The sequence below is a fragment of the Chiloscyllium plagiosum genome, unplaced genomic scaffold, assembly GCF_037043375.1.
Source record: "Chiloscyllium plagiosum isolate Xiang-an unplaced genomic scaffold, Cpla_swu_hap1 HiC_scaffold_19, whole genome shotgun sequence".
NCBI classification, from domain to species: domain Eukaryota; kingdom Metazoa; phylum Chordata; class Chondrichthyes; order Orectolobiformes; family Hemiscylliidae; genus Chiloscyllium; species Chiloscyllium plagiosum.
In genome coordinates, this window is record NW_028270157.1 from 27511631 (window position 1) to 27532587 (window position 20957).

General features: G+C 39.4%; 1 protein-coding gene across 1 annotated transcript in view; it reads right to left on the minus strand.

The window, feature by feature from the left end:
- Positions 1–20957, minus strand: part of otogl (otogelin-like) — a 209721-nt gene that overhangs the window by 17466 nt on the left and 171298 nt on the right. Inside the window, exons 42-49 of the mRNA XM_087997558.1 lie at positions 18499–18603; positions 17851–17958; positions 16598–16699; positions 14761–14865; positions 13872–13912; positions 11212–11275; positions 8705–8883; positions 1676–1777 (exon numbers count right to left, since the gene is read on the minus strand). Coding sequence (XP_087853684.1) covers positions 1676–1777; positions 8705–8883; positions 11212–11275; positions 13872–13912; positions 14761–14865; positions 16598–16699; positions 17851–17958; positions 18499–18603 — 806 coding nt within the window. The remainder of the gene's footprint in view (positions 1–1675; positions 1778–8704; positions 8884–11211; positions 11276–13871; positions 13913–14760; positions 14866–16597; positions 16700–17850; positions 17959–18498; positions 18604–20957) is intronic.

The following is a 20957-nucleotide window of genomic DNA, read 5'->3' on the forward strand; positions in this document are numbered from 1 at the left end:
CATCACCTGACTTCAAACCCCCCCAAAGTTTCGATATTGCATTGCCTGGGTGAGAAACATAACCACTGAATGGACAACCTATGCATTAAATTCTGTTGTTTTACAGGAGTAGAAGCCAATAGGCCAACATGTATCACATGCAGTATAATGGAAGCTGCTCTATTTGTAAAATATTTATCAATTTAAATTTAGACATTAGAAATTTAGGTCTGTACTTACACATAATTATTTGCCCTTCCAAGACCATACAATTTAAAAGGCATATATGTAAGACAGAATCTCACACTTTTAACTGAGCAACAGAATGGCTTTTGATATATTTGATTACCTACAGTGTGGAAACAGGCCCTTCGGCCCAACAAGTTCACACTGTCCCTCGGAAGAGAAACCCATCCCCCTACATTTACCTCTGACTAATCCACCTAACACTATGGGCAATTTAGCATGGCCAATTCACCTGACCTGCACATCTTTGGACTGTGGGAGGAAACCGGAGCACTTGGAGGAAACCCACACAGACACGGGGAGAATGTGCAAACTCCACACAGACAGTTGTCTGAGGCGGGAATTGAACCTGGCTCTCTGGCGCAACAGTGTTAACCACTGAGCCACCATGCTGCCCATATTCCTGTCTCCAGTTGCTTTCCAACCAGATTTAGCTGTCTGCCACCCCACAGAGTATTTTGTAATTCAATTATAGTTTGTGGGCATCACCAGCTTGGCGGGCATTTGCTGCCCGTCCCTAATGGCACTTGAGCAGGTAGCTAATTGAGGCATGGTTGGGAACCATTTTATGCACCATTGGTATTTTTCTCCCGCTCTTAGAGATTGGATTGCAAGGTCTTGCTGATCCACAATATTATTTCTTGGAGGATGGTCTGAACTGTAACCTGTTGGAGAAGTTGCCCCAAGGTGTTGTATATCTTGGAGGCAGATTACACCAGCTCACTTGCCACAGAGGCGCTGCTTCAGAAAGTGGGGGCTCAATTCTGCACAAAATATTCCTACCATTGGAGGAGGTCACCAGAACAATGTACTTGGCCTCTTTGCAGCTGGCTGAATGGCCATTGGGGGTTGCAGGGATGAGAAGTTGGAATTACATCATTCTTCACTCTCTCCACTCTGATGGCCTACCTACCTCAGCCTCATTATGTGATAAGTTTATGCAGGCACCAAGGGTGCCTTCAGGTTTAGATGCCACTGGACTTGCCTGTCTGCCTCAGTAGATTCCACCTCTCTCATTGGGCCAGCAGTCTCAGCAATCTGCCCCCTGTTATCATTTAATACCATTCATCAGATACATATGGAGAACCATAATCAACACATTAGGAGTTTTGCGATGTGTAAGTTGAAATAAAACTTTGATTAAAAAAGCATATCAGGACTCAGTGTGACCAACCTTCAAGCCCTGGTGTTTAACACCATCATCTTTAATAGGAATGACAATTACAAGGTCCAAGGTACCCAATTAAAAAAAAACTGGCTGGATATGAGAAGATTGCACCATGAGCCAAGCTGACAACATTGTCAGGCTCAGCAAATCTTATGGGTCCAAAATCAGGACTCTTATACCTGGTTGAAAATTCAGTCTAGCTCAGACCATGATTTACATGCTCATTGTAATTTTCCTTTTCATTTTATGCACTGAGATAATACAAAAATTAAGTCGACTTACATTATACAAAGCAATGCTTCCATCTTCTTCAAAAGTGCACGACATATTCTTACAAGTTCCACAGCAAACATGAGGATCAGATGAAGGAATATAGACTTGATTCTGTTGATTAGTGTAATAGAGCATAAAAGTTTAATTGTACAAAAATTTCACGGTTGACAAAGCCAAAAGAAAATGACACCAATTCTTTATATAAAGAGACTGCTTTATTTCAGTGTTTTCCTAAATCATGTTGATTGGAATTAATAGTTTACTTTATCAGGTTTTTAGTTTGATAAAGCTAAACACTGAAGTTAATAAATAACCATTACACAAGAGTGATCAGAATTATTTTTTGTGGCACAGCTGAGCAATGAAGAGCTGGTAGCTCCCAATGTCCGGGATGGGACCATTTGCCACCGTTGATTAGCCACTGCCCTTTCATCGCCGAGGATGATTCACCACCGCCCATTGGCCACTGAGGACAATTCACCACCGTGCCACTGAAGACGATTCGCCAGTTCAACACCGCACCAATTTTGGTTTTTGGAACAGGAATTTTTAGTATGGAAACAGATATTATTAGTAAACATGGAAATAAGAAGTTTTACCACGATGGTTTGATATATAATTTTGATAAACTATCCAAGAGTGATTCAATTATTAAGTTTTGGCGATGTGAACAAAGGGGCCGATGCAATGGATGGATCCACACCAAGAGTGGCACTGTGATAAAAACAATTAATGGACACACACATTCTCCTTCCGCAGCAAGTGTCCAAGTTGCGAAAGTGAAAACAAGTTTAAAACGTCGTGCAGAAGAATCGCAGGAAGTTCCTACTGTTCTTATTAACGAATGTGTAGCTGATGTCCCCCAGTCAGTCCTATCATCTTTACCGACGACAAGCAGCATGAAGAAAATAATTCGACGAAAAAGGAATGATATTAGTTTAGTGCCACCAAACCCTACTGATCTTCAGCATTTGGTGATTCCAATTAGATACAAAGTATATAAGCTGGATAACGGACCAGAAGAAAAATTTGTTTTGGCGGATAGTGGTCAAGGAAGTAATCGAATAATCATATTTGGTAGGGAATCTTGGATACAAAATTTAGCGGAATCCACCTGGTTTGTGGATGGTACATTCAACATAACCCCTATTTTATTCTCTCAAGTATATTGTATTTTAGGAAAATGATTTGATGGGGTTCATCCAATATTGTATATATTTCTACCAAATAAGCAGCGTTCAACGTATGTATGCAGGTTTGAAATAGTGAAGTCCTTGGTACCTAATCCAGACCACAGTATATCCATTGTGACTTTGAGCAGGCAGCTATCAGTGCTATGAGAGAATGTTTTTCCTGAAGTTAGAATTAGGGGCTGTTTCTTTCATTTGGCGCAAAGTATGTGCAGACATATTGCTGCAGTTGGAGCAACTCGTCAACACACCAATCCTGATTATGCTTTAAAAGCAAAAACGAAAGTTGCTTTGGCTTTTGTGCCACATAGTAACCTTGATAACTACGTAGAAGCACTTGCAGATTTTTTTGCCTCAAGAACTACAACCAATACTAGATTGGTTTGAATGTAATTATATTGGACTCTACAATAGACGAGGCAGTAGCCGAAGGGCACCTTTGTTTCAACATGATATGTGGTCAGTCTATGAGACAACAACAAACGATGAAGATCGCAAAAATAATCAGGCTGAAGCCGCTCATCGGAGAATTGCTTTTGAACTCGGAGCTCACCACCCAACCATTCGAAAATGTATTGGAAGGTTATTGAAAGTGCAAAAGGGGCGTGATTTATAAATGGAACAGCTGATAGCGGGTTACCCACCACAAATAAAGCTAAAAAAGTATCGAGACGCAGATGATAGAATTAAAAAAAAAATGTTGTTGAATACGGCGAAAGAGATTATTTGGAATATCTTAGAGGAATAGTGCATAACTATCAAATGAACTGAAATTTCATTGTTTAATATTAATGTGAGATTTTACTGCCACTATAAAGATTTTAAAATATATTTCCTTTTTCTGGTTAAAGTTTGTAACTCATTTTTATATATAAACCAAAAAAATGATATTTATTTTACCTCTTTTTTATCAATATGTAGTATGTACTTGTATAAATAAAGGGGACTGAGAAGTATGAAAGAACAGGCGGGAGGAGAAACAATCAGTCCATATATATATATATATTTCCGGAGGCGAATAGTTTTCAGAGGTGAAACGACCCCAGTGGAGAAACGCTGGTGGTGAACCAGCAGTGGCTAATCGGCGGCGGCGAATGTGCCATGGCGAATCGTCACCAACCCCCCAATGTCAGCTGCCCAGTAAAATGCCTGATTGTCATTTAATTCAGTCACCTTCATGAGAAGAGCTGGCATAGTGCTCTCACTGGCTCTCCAGGATGCAAGCGAGGTTTCTGTCATTTACTTGAAAAACCACCCAATACCTTATTTTTTGCAGAGAAGGAGAAGCTGTCTGACATCTAGAGCAGAATTTTATCAAAAATCAACAATATAGTACCACACTCATGCTATCATGCAGTCAGAAATGGTGGAAGTACTCTCCACTGTGGGTATCTCCCAGAACTCCTGCCAGCACTCTATTTCAAGATCAGTCATGAACCCAGGTCAAGGCTGTCAGCCACGAGCTGTCCTTCACATTGCACATAGTGGGAGGGGAACAAAAATTAAAAGCTTTTGAAGATATTGGAGGAATAGCTGACACTTCATTACAAACACAAGCTCCCATTCATAAATGTATTGTTATTTTGTTATGTATTGTTATAATCTGTCTTATTGACCATCATTGTAATTACAGTTAAAAGATTTGAGCTTCACAGACTACCTTCCCTTAGCACCATGCCACCTTGGAATCCTGTCTACTCTTTCACTAATGCCCAGCATAGCATAACATACTTTCATTATTCAAAGCGAAACCATTACATGATGGAAAGCCTTGAAATAGTTGAAAACATTAACTTTTATGGAACAATAGCAAAGGAAAAGAAACCTGCATTTTCTTCTGGGAAAAAAATTCAGGACTGCTTTGTTTTTTCAGAAAAATATTACATTCAATGCCTGAACAATGTACCCAGCTCACATCCATTGGAACCTGGTGCCAATTAAGTGCCATCTGCTTTGTTGTGTACAATGCAGTACTACTCTATCATGTTGAAGGTGATGCTTCTCCTTCTCAATAGCCTCATCTTCCTCCTCAGAAGACTGTTGTCTCTCTCCTAGCTTTTCGGTCTCCTATTTGCCTGAACCAGTCGTGCAGAGCACAGCTTTGCTAGACTTACACAGTGCACTTCGTCTGAACTGTATTGCATAAAGCCTCCAGGTGGATCCAACTCATTGAAAACTCATCTTCACCAGCCCTATTTTCTGCTGTACAATGGTGCTGGTAAAATAATGGGCTACATTTCTTGGACACTCATGGAATTGTGTAATACAGTCATCAACCACAGTTGCAATGGTAGCTCTTACTTCCCATTAACCATCCTTGGTAGGCATCCAGCTTTTAGGATGAAGCAGGAATCTAACAGTTCTCAAGAATATAGACCTCATGGAAGATTCCCAGAAGACATGATGCAAACCTCAGGTGTGGTACTGATGATCACAGATGAATTGTACACTGATGAAATGGAAATCCTTTCAGATGATGAAATCAGCTGCGTTATGTTATATCATGTTTACAGTGGCCTACACCTGGGGGAAGCCAGCTATATTGACAAAGCCTACTGCCTGGAATACAACACTGACCTTATCACATTGAAAGCAGATGATCTGGCACAAATTGCATCAGTAACAGGCTCGGTACCTTTGTAGATCAAGGGTCCCTTGTGAATTTTTGCAAGTGACTAATTGCATAAAACTTTAGTTGAACCGTCATGTTGACAACCACTGGGATAAGATGGCCACCCATCCCTTCAGTCCATAGGTTCCTCACCAGCAATAGCATTGATCAGTGATTGGGCCCCATTCTACACTCCCTCTAAGTTTCTCGTCATGCGCAGACTTCTGAGGTCCAGTCTCTGTGGAGACCAATCGGCCTCCACTGGATGTTACTGCTGATCCTGAACTTGCTGGCACATCCGTACTTCCTCAAATTCACCGCATCTCCATAGCACCACGGCCACAGTGATGATAACCCCTGCTGCAACTGGATACATTGATCACAGTGCCAATGAACCATGTGGGAATATTAGAAACAGAGCAGTTTCTTAGTTATGTGAGCAGTCAGCAGTTCGATCACCCAAACATAGCAACTTGACATAGTCCTCCATATTGTGGGAAAACCAGTTGGGCTTGGGAATGTCTCTTCATGGACTTCTGACTGAGGAGACCATATTCTGATGAATACAGCACAAACCATTGACACAAATACTCGAGAAGATTATTAATTACCTGGCGGCACGGTGGCTCAGTGGTTAGCACTGCTGCCTTATAGCGCCAGGTTCCTGGGTTTGATTCCAGCCTCGGAGGGCTGTCTGTGTGGAGTTTGCACATTCTCCCTGAGTCTGTATGGGTTTCCTTCGGGTGCTCTGGTTTCCTCCCACAATCCAAAGATGTGCAGGTTAGGTGAATTGGCCATGCTACATTGCCCATAGTGTTCAAGGATGGGTACGTTAGGTGCAGTGGTCAGGGGTAAATTTAGGATAATAGGGTAGGGGAATGGGTCTGGATGGGCTACTGTTCAGAGGGCTGCTGTGGACTTGTTGGGAAAAAGGGCCTGTTTCCATACTGTGGGATTCTATTATAAGTGCAATAGGATTACTGAAACCTTTTCTCCTCGCCCCACCATCCATATCACCCAAGCAAGATTGAATTGCATATGAGAGCCTGTTGGCAGAAACTTACAATTGAAGGTGAGAGGAAATCAGCTTCATGCCCTTATGCACCATATGAGGTCTTGGATTGTCTTTTTGAATTGTGGCCAACAGATGAGACTTTCTTCTGCTTCACAGAGATTACCACGTTCAATTTAAATTGACCAACAACATGATCCAGGTTGCTTATTTCCAGAATGCACATCCCCACACAGCTGTACACTGCATGCCCTTCATGCTGGGTACTATGATTACAGATGTCTTTTACGTTCACTATGTTTTCTGTGTAAGTTGTGAGCATAGGCTTTAGATGTGATGTTAATATGGCATTTGTGCTGTACATCAATATATCCAGCCCTTTGACTGATCACTGCTGACAACCATGCCAAACTACCTGACTTTATGTATGCACTAAATCTCAAATTAACATAGTAGTTCTGTGAGCCTTCAAATTCTGAACGAGGCATCAAAGCACAAACATAAAGTGAGGAATGGCATGGCAGAGGTGCTGTGAGGAGCCTAGAGGGTGCAAGCTGGTTGAACACCAAGAAAGTAAGTGAAGATCCTTGAGATGTACTCTGGCCCAATCCGTGATATGGGTGTCTGTCCTTCAGTACAAAGTGTCCTGGCAGCAGCATTACAGACAGGTGCCAGTCTGCTCCAAAGTGCAGTAATGAATTGGAAAAGTATTTTCTAAGTGAGTCAGATATATGCTATCTGGATGTGGTGAGGCTGGTGCATGTGTGATGCCAACTTCCATGGATTGGAGGTGCAAGTGGTCACTGCCCATGGAGCATGTGCCAAGATATTAGATACTGCTATCCATGATGGTGGCCTGAAGGAACAAACAACAAGCTGGAGTTGCCAGGTAGCCACTCTGACCTTCATGTTGGGAACTGTCATTATTTCGTTTTTTTCTGCCATGAGGGAGAATGGGAACCTGCATATAAATCAGATGTGATTTGCTACTGATGACATGTTAATTATTTGCACACTAGTGAAATGCTCATCTCATGATTCAAACTTTGGTTGCAAAGTCAGACACTTTTTCCCCGATGTTGAGAAGCTAAGTTTTCCAATCTTGCCATATTTTCCCAACTGACTTTCATTGTCCACACTGTTCAAGAGCTGGGAAATTCTGCCATGAGGGAGAATGGGAACCTGCATATAAATCAGATGTGATTTGCTACTGATGACATGTTAATTATTTGCACACTAGTGAAATGCTCATCTCATGATTCAAACTTTGGTTGCAAAGTCAGACACTTTTTCCCCGATGTTGAGAAGCTAAGTTTTCCAATCTTGCCATATTTTCCCAACTGACTTTCATTGTCCACACTGTTCAAGAGCTGGGAAATTCAGCTCACGGCTTTTTTTTTCCAATTGTCAGATTACAAATTTTAGATAGGAGAAATTAATTTCTGCTTGAATCATCTTGAAAACTGTCCTTAGATGTCTTCTGGTGGAAAAATTCCAAACAGTGTGCAAAATACAGCCCATATTTCAAGAGGTCCAAGCTAACGTTCTAAGTATGAATTCAAATCCTTTAATGGTAGTTAATAGATAAATCAGGAATATAAAACTATTGTCAATACAGCATGATTGATTGATAGTAGTAAGCCATATGGTTGACTAATGTTCTTTCCCAAAATTCAACTGGAATAATTGAAATAACTCATCTAAAGTTGGATATTGATCAAATAAGAAACTGACAACACTGAGGCAGGAAATAGATCATGACTCTTAATGGAGAACTATATATCATTGGTAGACACGTGAAAGTTCACAAGGGTCAGTCGACAAAAAAGGAAGAAGACAGAGCCAGTCACAAACCACCGGGGATTGTAGAGATGATGGTGTGGAGTTGGGAAGAATGGTTAATGGAGATCTATCTGGCTCTGGTTAGGTGGAATGGAACTAAGAAATGGCACTTTTACGCACAGTTGGGCAACTGGAAAGAGATTTCAGCGAAAAATGGTATAACTGACTAGATCAAATGCTGCAGAGAAATCAAAGAAATATAAAGCTGCAGAGCAAAAGTCATAGAGCATATAGTTTGGAAAGTAGATTATACATGGAGCACTTAGTAATTTTTTCAATATATCAAAACATAGTAACTGACTGAAGACCTCATGCAACACAACTTTCCAGCAGTGTGTAGTTTTGCAGTTAATAAACTTAAATAACTATGAATATGTACTTACAGATTCACATTTTGCCGAACAGCTAACCAGAGACACTTGCAGTAAAGGAGACTCTGCAACAGGATCTGTGTTCTGCAAACAATTTGCAATGTAACATTGGTCATCCTCGAGGCGCTGAACCAGGGACTGACCTGGTTTCAATGCAGTGACACGTTGGAATACGCAGACATCAGCCTTTTCTGAAACAATTTTTTATGTTAAGTATTTATCTTAATAAATCCATTTATTTATCATCAGAATTATTCAGATAAGATACCTTGATTACTATTATTATTCTAAACATTAACCCAATTTTTAAAAAAGTAAGGATTTACCAGATTGTTATTTATAATATTTGGATTTAAATAAATAAATAGGGAAATAAATAGAGGAGATAAAACAGCTGAAATTCTTTGGCCATCCAACAGATGTTAACTTCAGAGAGAGGCAATCAGAATGGCCCCAATTCCAATGGGTCCCAATATCCCAGCTCTTCAATCACTTGCTGCAGTCCAGAGAAGACTTAAGGAAGGAAATGCTTCCACTTGTCCCAAAAAGGTTGCATCTTAGAGTGGGATAAAAGGCCGGCACAACATCGAGGGCCAAAAGGCCTGTACTGTCCTGTACTGTTCTATGTTCTATGTTCTAAAGCATCACCACATTGCCAAAATCAATTGTAGCAAAGATGTCCCTCTGTTTAGTCTCATTCTGGGGAATAAAGTTAATATCTTTTTAGATTTTTATTCTCAATTGGCAGAATATTATGTTCATTTTTAATTAATTTGGAACATCATGGCCAATTTTACCATCCAAAATGGATGGAATTGTGGTTTGGTCAGATGGGAGCTTAGTGTGTTAGAAATTTCAAATCTAAGCCCAAACTGTATTAAATGTGTCCGATCTGGTTTTATTGGAGTCTTGAGGTGTTGACTCTGTTTCCTTCCATAGGTGCTGCCACACCTGCTGAGTTTCTCCAGCAATTTCTATTTTTAGATTGTTTGTTTCAGATCTCCAGCATCTGCAGTTCTTTGTTTATTTTGTGATAATGAGGATGTTGGGGTGGGGGTGGGGGGGGGGGGGGGGGGGGGTGGAGCTAGAGGCTGATAGTATGACTGATTGAATGAAGTTGATTGAAAAAGAGATGGTTGGGAAGTGGGAGGCCTCTAAAATTGAGGGTTCAGAGACAATTGTTCCCATTAGTGTAAAAGGCAAGGCTGGTAGGTGTAGGCAATGTTGAATGACTACAGAAATTCCGGCTCTGGTGAAGAAAGAAAACTGGAGCAAATGTCAGGTATAGACAGCTTGGATTGAGTGAATCCCTCAAGGAGTTTAAGGACAGTAGGAGACTGATTTAAAAGGGAAATCAGGAGGGCAAAATGGGGACATGAGATAGCTTTGATAAATAGAGCTAAGGACAATTCAAAGAGATTCTGCAAATATTTTAAGGGAAAAAGAGTAACCAGGGAGTGGAGAGGGCCCCTTAAAGATCAACATTGCCCTGTTGCCCTGTGGAACCACAGGAGATGTGTGAGATACTAAACAAATATTTCATGTCAGTTTTTACGGTGGAGAAGGACATGGAAGTGAAGGAACTTGAGGAAATAAATAGCGACGTCTTGAAAATAATTCATTTTACAAAAAAGAAGATGCTGGAGGTCTTAAAATGTCTAAAGGTAGATAAATCCCCATGACCTGATCAGGTGCTTCCCAGAACTTTGTAGTAAGCTAGGGAAGAAATTGCTGAGCCTGATGTAAGAGGCGAGTAAATTATTGGAGGGGATTCTGAAGGACAGGATTTGCATGCATTTGGAAAGGCAAGGCTTTGTGGTGGGTAATCATGTCTCACTAACTTGATTGAGTTTTTTGAAGAAGTGACAAAGACAATTGGTGAAGGCAGAGTGGTATACGTCATCTATATGGATTTCAGCAAGGTGTTTGACAAGGTTCTGCATGTCGACTGGGATCCAGGGGGAGCTGGCCAATTGGATACAAAATTGGCTTGAAAGTAGGAGACAAAGTATGGTGGTGGAGAATTGATTTTGAAACTGAAGACCTGTGATTAGCAGTGTGCTACAAGGATTTGTTCTGGATCCTCTGCTTTTTATCATTTGTACAAAATTGGATATGGATGTGAATGTAGGAGGTATGGTTAATAAATTTGCAGATGACCGCAAAAATGATGGTGTGGTGGACATGGAAGAAGATCATCTCAGAGTACAACGGAACCCTGTTCAGTTGAGCCAATAAACCTAGAAGTGGCAGATAGAGTTTAATTTTGGTAAATGAGAGGTGTTGCATTTTGGTAAGGAAAATCAAGGTAGTACTTATACAGTTAACAATAAAGCCCTGGGGAGTGTAACTGAACAAAGAGACCTCGGGGTGCAGATTCATAATTCCTTGAATGTGGAGTCACAGGTAGACAGGGTGCTGAAGAAGGCATTTGGCACATTCGCAACTGAATTAAAGCTTATAACTAGAATAAATTAACCAAGAAGTAACAAGGTAAAGCTACAAGACAAGGAACTCACTGCAGATCAAGCGGGTACAGCCACAAATATTTTGAAAGTCAAGGTCCTCTGTTAGAACTTCTCCCTGAATTTTTGTTTGAACATAAAAAGTAATTAGTTAAATTGTAAATTATTCAAAAAGTTACAGACAAGCTCTATAACATTAAGAAAAATTTCAACAAAAATTATTACAACAAATAACAGACCAACTATTGCAACCTAATAATAAAATACTAGTTGAAAATAAAATTACTGAATTTGGTGAAACATACAGCCTGAGAATACATTCAGTAGTCAGGCTGTATTCTAGTTATTAACAATCGTGGGTACCCAATAGCTACAGAAGTTAATTAGACAACCAGATAGATGTATAGAAGAGATACATAGGTATATAGCAGCCTGGGAGGTTGGTGTCAAGTGACGTTTTGTTGATTTTTTTAAAGGATATAATGAATGTAAGCTCAAATCAGAACTGCACAAATATTTAGCTACACATATAAAAATAACCACAATAACGCAAGTAAAAGTAGAAACTTGTTAATGTTATAGAGAGATAATTACCTTAAGTGGAACCTGTTTGTATTCTCAAGGGACACAGTCACTGGACACAGGCACTTTAGGAACTTTCTCAGTCTTACAATGGAAACCATTTATCTTACTTGTCAATTGGCCCAGCCTGTCTGTGAGAGACTGACTCTGTAACTGTTTAGTGTTGTTTATGGTCATTTCATATTGTTTACTTGTGCCAAATGGTAGATTGCAAAGTATATAAGAATGAAAAGAAACCTTCATTCATTAAATAGTCTCTCTTGAGCTATATCAGTGTCCCTGTGGATAACGTCCAGGTTTGTGCTGTCAAGTTGCAAATAATATTTAAGTCATACAAGTCCCAAAAATATCTAACCACCACCCTTGATATTCAATAACATTAACTTTGCTGAATTTCCCACTTTCAGGTGGTTAACATTGATCAGAAATTGAACTGAAATAACCTTATAAATACTATGGCTTCAAGAGAAGCTCAAAGACTAGCAATCCTGCAGCAAGTAACTCCCCTCCTGACTTCTCAAAGCCTGTCCACAGTTTACATGACAGGTCAGAAGAGTGATGGTATATTCGCAACTTTTCTGGATAAGTACAGCTCCAATAACACTCAAAGTGCTTGACATCATCCAAGACAAAACAGCCCAACTGATTTCTACCACATCAACAGACATTCACTCCCTCCACCACTGATGCTGAATAGCACCAGTCTGTATCACCTACAAGGCGCATTGCAAAAATTCACCAAGGTTCTTGAGACAGCACCTTCTAAACCCACAACCACTACCATTTAGAAGGACAAGCGCAACACCATTACCTGCAAGTTCCCCTCCAAGTCACTCACCATCCTCACCTGGTAATATATTGCTGTTTCTTTCGTGTCACTGAGTCAAAATCCTGTAACTCCCTCACTAACAGCATTTTGGGCACTATGCCAAGTGGATTGCTGCAATCCAAGAAGGCAGTTTACCATCCCCTTCTGAAGTGCAAGTGGGATGGGCAATTAATGCTGGCATAACCAGCAATGTCCACACACTCTGAATTAATTAAAATAAAAATCAAAGCCTTTCCCTAACATTCTGTGTGCCAAATGTCACTTGAAAAACCACAACTGGTCTCTGTGAATATTTCAGTATTTTTTGAGCAATTAAAACATGAAAATTGTTCATCAGGTACCTATACTAAATATAAACAGAATCTATTGTTTCACAAAAACATGTATTTAAAAGTGCAGTTATATCGCATTGCATCAATGTCACTGAACATGGACATGAAAAGTTGCAAGGATCCTGTATTTAACATCATTGAAACCAAGAATTATGGTGTAATTGAACTGTCTTTCATCAATTAGATTTGCCTCTAAATAAAAGCATAAGCTAATCTCCATCAATCACCAGAAAGCCACACTGAGGTCAACCATGCAGAAGAACTAATGTCAATATGTAACTTTTCAGTTCTACAGCTTGTGGGTGGAATATTATTGAATGTGATCTATGGTGCTACCCAGTAACTCGGTAGGCCTACGTTCATTTTGTAGCCTTCTCACGAGTACAGGCTACTACAGTACAAATGTTCAGCATTTAAACAGGAAATATTTCCACTGATTTTAAATCTAGCAGCAGTGCTACATTTCAAATCAGTGTCACATACAGTGCCAGGAGGAACAACAGAGATGTGCATGCTATCTTTATACCTCTATAGCTAAAGGCCAATACATAATGGCATGAACAGTTTAGTTGGTTCTCATTGACAAAAGAGAGGCAGCAGATCAACTGAAACATCAATTTGTCAAACATTGGAACTTTATCAACTTGACCACTGGACAAGATTTTTTTTAAAGTGCTGGTCTTCTGTTATCAGTGAATATATACAACAAACTCCATTCTGAATAATAAGATTAATTTCATATTTACCATAAGTTAATAACCATGGAAACTAATAAACACATTCAGGGAACTGGTTAGAGGCTTTCAGCATTTACATTATACCTGTTGCAAATTTCATCTTTTTAAAATCTGAAATCATACTAAAAGGGGACATGTTAGCTACCCTTTCTGCCCTATGTTTTGAGCCACATTCTAGATGCATACCTGGTTTTTGGTTATAATATGCAAGGTTCCAATACTAAATGTACTTACCACCTGACATGAAACAATAGTACTGTTCTCACAGTTGCAGGCTGTAAAATAAAACAAACTCTAAATTAATGGGGAGTTCTGATCTGTTCAAACATCGTTTTTAGTGATATATAATTTCATATATATAAATGGACTGTAACATTTCAAGACGACAAAGGGAATGGAATATAAAAGTAGGGAAACTTCGTTATTGTTGTTTTGGCATTGGTGAGTCCTCATCGGGAGTACTGTAAGCAGTTTGATCTCATTATTTCAGAAAGGATACAAATGGATTAGAAGCAGATGAGAGACATTCCACAACTGAGAGCTGAATGCAGGAGCTCGCTGATGAAAAAAGGCTGAACAGATTGGGCCTATATCCACTGGAGTTTAGAATAATGTGGCAATCTTACTGAGGTCCTGAAGGATCTTGACAGAGTGGATGCTGAAAGGATGTTGCCCTTTGTGGGGAGACCAGAATAGCGGGGTGCAGTTTAAAAATATCAGGGCTTCTATTTAAGTCAGAGATGAAGAGAATTTTTTTTTCTCTCAGAGACTCATGAATATTTGGAACCTTTTTTCCAAAGTTTGGTGCAAGTGGGTTCATTATTTTTTTCTCTAGGACACAGGTGGATAGATTCTTGGATAACTAGTGAGTTAAACGGTATCAGAGCTAAGTGGGAATGGACAGTTGAGGTCACAATCAGATGATCTTATTGAATGACAGACCAGGCTCACGGGGTTGAATGGCCTCCTCTTACTCCTAAGTTGTGTATTCGAACATTTACAAGCAAGCTCACCACTGTCTTCTCAGGGTCATCTTAGGGGCAGGCAACAAATGCTGCCTTATTCGACACATCCTTCATTCCTATGAAAGAGTGCAATAAGATAAGAAATGATTCATAGTTACCACACTGCCAATCAGGACAGCAGATTCCTGAAACAGGTTTCTTCACTAGTTTAGTTCCATCTGTACAGATCTTGTCAGGAGGACGGCACAAATTTTCATCACAGACTGAAATTAAGGAGAAAATAGGAAAGCACAAGAAGTGTTAAAACGCAAAAAATGCAAAGGAAGATTTACCAAGTTATTGTTTAATTTAAATGAGTCAAAGCTTTTCTTTGAAAATCTCAGAATAAAATAGGCCAAAGCAAATGACAACTGGAGTCAAGAATACAAAAAATAATTTGTGATAATAATTGTAATGGCACTGTACACTCGAAGTATACAAAAATTTCAGAAGTAATTTCTTACAGTAATTATCCTCTCATGGAACTACTTAGGAAAGGTTTGAGCAGGGGTAAAAGCCTAGCTATAAAAATAAGAAACCATCAGGGTAAAAGAATAGAGGCATACCTAAAAGGAAATGTAAAGGAAAAAGAGAGATCAAGTTCATAAAATGCAGAGGGAGGCTTCAAATTACAGACACACAAACTGAATACTTGCTCACAATTGTCAGGCAAGGTATCTCTTTGTGGCCTTCTTCCATTCTTCCCATCTTTTATAAAGCTTTGCTCATACAACATGCATAAGACTCCGTGCAGAGAAAGCAGAGTTAATGTTTTGAGTCCAGTGACCCTTCTTCAGAGAGAGGATCTGAGTCTCTGAAGAGTGACTGGAGATATTGTATTTTGATACAACAAACAAGAGTAGGGCTTATACAATTAATCAGTCGTGTTGCAGAACAAAGGGACTTAGGGTGCAAGTACATAATTGTTTGAAATTTACACCACATATGGACAGGGTGATTAAAAAGACATTTGGGATGCTTGCCTTCATCACTCAGTCCTTTGGGAGTTGGGAAGTCATGTTGAGTTTGTACAGCATATTGGTGAGTCCACGTCTGGAATACTGTGTCCAGTTCTGCTCACCCAGTTATAGGGAGGATATTATCAAGCGGGAGAGGGTTCAGAAGAGATGTACCAGGACGTTGCCAGGTATGGAAGGTTTGAGATATAAAGGAAGGCTCGATAGACTGGGACTTTTCTTACTGGAGCAAGGAGGTTGAGAGGCGACCTGACAGAAGATTATAAAGTAATAAGAGGTATAAGTAGTGTTAATACTAATTGTCTTTTCCCTACAATGGGAAATTTCAAGACTAGGCAGCACATTTTTAAGGAGAGAGATTTAAAAAAGACATGAGGAGCAAACTTTTTTTTACAGAGAAGATGGTTCGCGTGTGAAATGAACTTCATGAGGAAGTGGTGGATATGGTAAATTGCAATGTTTAAAAGACATTTGGAAAAGTACATGAACACACATAAGTACAGGAAAAGTTTAGGGGGACATGGCCCAGGAGCAGGCAGGTGGAACTAGTCTAGTTTGGGATAATGTTAGACTGAAGAGTCTGTTTCCATGCTGTGTGGCTCCATGACTATGATGTGAAACATTAATTCTGCTTTCTGTCCACAGATGCTGCCAGAACTGCTGAGTTTCTCCAACAAGTTTTGATTTTGTTTCAGATTTCCAGCATCCAGTTTTTTGTTTATGCACTCAACTCCCTTCTTTTATCATAACCTGAGGCACCGTTACACATGCACCTTTCTCCTAATGCTCTTTTTTTAATGAACATGCATAAAACTTACTCAAGAAATAGGATAAGCAGAAGATGGATAACTATTTGCTTCCACAGTAACAAATGCTTTAACTTTTGATTAACATCACTTCTATTTCAAAATACTCATGTAACTTTAAATGACTTGCTAAGCAAATAGATTATAAATGAGAAAGTTCTTATTGCACTTACCACAATGGTATGATGGACAGCAGCGATCAGTGGTGTTAAGGTCTACTGCAAGAACATCTCCCTCATTGCATATAGGAATTGGGTCAATACACGACTCACACACTGAATTGGAAAGCAGTGTTTGATATTTATCGCGGGTTTAATCCACATTAATTACATTATACAATATTTATCTGCTACTTTTTAAAAAATCATGATACAATATCAACTAATACAGCCAATGAGTTTCACACAGAAGCCACAATTCTTAAAAATAGCATTGTCCCTAACCTTGCTGAATAAACCAAGTGTATCTAATTAAAGTATTTATTCTTCAAGGCTAGAACAGGCACTTAATTATTTAATATTTTTTCCCACTTTGACTCAACATACTCTGAAGTTCAATAATTGTATCTATTGAAAATATTTAAGGTTAGTTGTCAGATTTTTGATGTTACAGTGGAAAAATGTAAGCCATTTAATCCTATGTAGAACCCAGTGGTGTCATGTCTCCAGTGTTAATAATTTTGTTACACCTTTAGTTCTATCGCATGTTGTGAGTTTAAAATGGACTGTAATTAACTGATGTCAATTGAGAATAGGTCAAAAACATCATGCGATCCCTGTACTGTGTCTATGCAGGTCCCATTAGGGAATGTAATGTAAGTCCAATGATATTTGTTGTCTTTCAAAGAGGATACTAGCACACTTAAGCACCTCCCTTCAGGCCAAATCTTCTGAGAAGCGGTAATCAGAGGCTGGTTGTGTCTCTGGCTTCTTTTCACTTGCACAATCTTGGAGATGCACAGTTACAGGTCTGAATTTCTGCTGCAAGCCTCTTCAGAAGCTTGGAATGTGCTTAATCTCTGGGCCTTCCAATACAGTGAAGGATCAAAGCCTGAGGCCAAACAGCAACTGTTGTAATCTTGGAATTAAAGATCCAAAGTCTCAGTGTATAAGACATAAGGTAACTGGACTGGGGATGGTAAGAGTATTAAATGATAGGTAGGTGAGCAAGGAGGTAAGGTGATAATTGGGTAAGGATTAAGGTAGGAAATAAGCATTGAAGGGGATAGTGCAGGTCTGGGGGAGTTGTGCATAGGCATAGGTGCTCAGATTGGGAAGGTCAGCTTTAGATAATCAGGTAAGGCTCAGCTGATTCACATGGCAAGCTTTAGTTCATATGTTGGTCTGCCAATGGCAATTGCTTTTTTTGCTTAGGAAATGAGTTAAAATGTGAAATGAAAGCCCAAGTTTGAACTAAGTTTTCTTACCACACTGAAAGGAAAAGCAGCAAGAATCATCTTTTCGTACTTCAACAAGAAATTGGTCCTCTCTACATATTGGTGGTGAACTAGTTGGACAAGCCAGAGGATCACATTCTGTAAGCAAACATAAGCAAAATCAAAAAGTCTATATTTTATTGAATGTTCCACTTACAAACTCAACAAGAATAATGAAAACTTTACACATTACTCCCTGTAGGATTAAAATTAAATAAGAAGAAGATTAAGAACATACAGAAATCACTGAAATCATTAAATAAAGTCAAGTTTGAATCATACAACTATACCAGTTAGTGTCTTCTGCTTCAAACAATCAATTCACTCTATATATCATGCCATTTTTAATATTTGCCAACATACTGGAAATAAGTTAAGAAAAATGTCTGCTTACATTTACACTGGTTATTTTTGGAATGTTTACAGCCAGGTATTTAAACTCTGCACCAAGATGTGCTTCCTGCTACATGTCATTGGTGACTGTGGATCAGCCAACTGTTGTATGTCTAGATTATTTTTCATTTTGTCAAATTTAATGAGATCCTGATCCTTAACCATTAGCATTGCATCATCACTGAAAGTGGAAATTACCCCCACCCATCTCCAAAATTGTCAGTCTGATATTTTCTGCAAACTTACCACATCGGTATTCAGGACAACAAGAAATGGCACTGTAGCCGATCACCAATTTATCTCCATTTTCACATGTCAGAACATCAGTTCCACAAATGGTCAAATTGCACTCTGCAGAAAATACACACAGTTCAATAGTTTTTATTTCTGTCTTTTCCAGAATCATTATGTGTGCTAACGAATAGTATACTTTACTATACTGCAAGTTCAAAGTTATATTTTAATTTAATTCATTTGCCCTGAATTTTTGTCTATGGCAAGGCATGACAGAAATTTTGCAAATCTTTTGAAGGGAGTAGAAATGCAGAAGTCAGCATTACTTTCCACTGTATTGATTCTGCATTGGATTCTCTGGATGGAATTATTAGAATACTTGTAACAGGAGCCTAATCCTGGAGCAATACAACAGCAGTACCCATTCTATGAAAAAGCAGAACTCAGTGAAGCTCTGGCCAGAGTGTCTGAGACCCATATCAGACTGAAGAAAGTTACGAGCAAAATTATCACTTTTGCTAGTACCCCTTCCCACACCCACCCATTATCTCATGGAATAGGAGCCAAATTAATTAAAGTTCCAGGCAGAAGTGGGTACTGCAGATGCTGGAGATTAGAGTCAAGATTAGAATCAAGTTCAAGAATCTTAATTAAAGTTCCAGTCCATCAGCTGACCCACAATAGAAACTCTGCAAAATTGAAAGGCAGACTGAATGAGAAAGTACCTTAAATAAAGTTTTGATTACCTTCAAAGAAACAGAAACCCTACTGATAAGGAAATCAGTTCAAACAGTAATCGCCTAACTAGAATCAGGTCCCGATATGCCCCTTAGCTTGATATCAATCTTTATGGATTACTTTGTATTCAATGGTCTGATTGAAATTTCACATCGTCTAAACTTATAAAATTCAATGCAATACAGAATCACTCTCCTAAAATACTTCATTCTGGCAAATGACAATTTGTCTCTAATCATTTTAAGCATGTCTTTAATTTTTTTTCTTTTTAGAATTCATCAGTGTTGTTTGACTTAATGTTTATGCCAACATAGAATGTGGCAAAAGTAGTTAGAGAACAGAAACAGCAAGACCAAATGGAGAGTGATCATTCTGAGGCAGCTAGGATAACCAGGAAATAAATGACTTTGGAATACAAAATATGAGCAAATGAGAAAATATAGACCAAGTCAAAAAGCCAAAAAAAAAGACACACTGAGAAAGAGAAAAGAATGAAGTATGGGCCAGATCGTTGGAGACCAGGTATACCCAACAGATGCCCTCCAGGTCCTCTCTGAAGTCTTGAATATGAGGTAATCATGTAGGAAATTTGAACTTCCAATAGACAATTACTCAGTAATTGGAAGTCGCAAGAAACTCTACACTGTGAGTTTAAGTCGAAGACTTTGGAGGGCTCCCACTTACTTACCGGACAAGTAGACATTTAACACTGCTGTAACTCTAATTATGCCAGTGACACCCGCAATTCCACATACCTGACCATCATCCAAATCTTGATACTGACCGATAGCCAAACCCCTCCTCCCTAATATTTGAGCCCCTCTTCTCTGACTAGTACCACCCTCTCACCGACGTGATGTGCTCCAAACACCTGATCTACCCTACCCTCTAAACCATTGACCTGTCACCTGTATACCCTCACTCACCTCCCAAAGCTCACCTTCACCTTGACCTTCCCGACACCATCCTCCCTCATTTACTTACCTGTCGCCCACTTATCTTACATAGTTACCTTCGCTCCTTGACAAAGTGCCTTAGGACCTTTAAACCCTGAGCTTGGCTATTGTTACTAATTGAAGGGAACATGGCTTTGCCTCCAATGTTGATCCTTTGTTGTAGTGGATGGTTCCCAGATCAGGTATGCTCCATGTTTCACAAGAATTTGAATTGGACCTCTAAATAAAAAAGTGCAGATTGGCAATGTGATTGCTACTCCTTGGGAAGATAAATGGAGCTAATAGTGCTGCTTCACTTTTCATTACCGAATGCAGTAATTATGTTTGATTGTGGGGGTTGGGCACACATGAATGTCAAGGGGCTGTCAGTATCTATTGAGGGTGGGGCTGGAGTTAGGCATTCAGTAGATGTCAAAGCCCATGATTGGGGGTCAAATGGTGAGTTGGTGAATGGCTTCAGTTTTATCGCTAGACAAGAGGCAGAGCTTTAACCCTTCCTGGGTAACTATCCAGTTAAGTGAGTTACAACCCTAGGTCTTGGACTCTAAGAGTTGGAGACTTTTTGGGCTGCAGATCCTGCCTAATTGTTGACTGGGAGTTTTAATTTCCTGGGTAATTGCCACATCATCCGCGTGTCGGGAGCTCCTAGGGATCCCATAGCTCTATTTGTCTGAGTACACCTGGTCTCCAGCTAACTGGAGTCTGAGAGGTCTGGGTCATTTTTGCCTTTTTTGAAAAGAAAATGCAAAAGAATTCACACTTCCATTGCTCTAAACA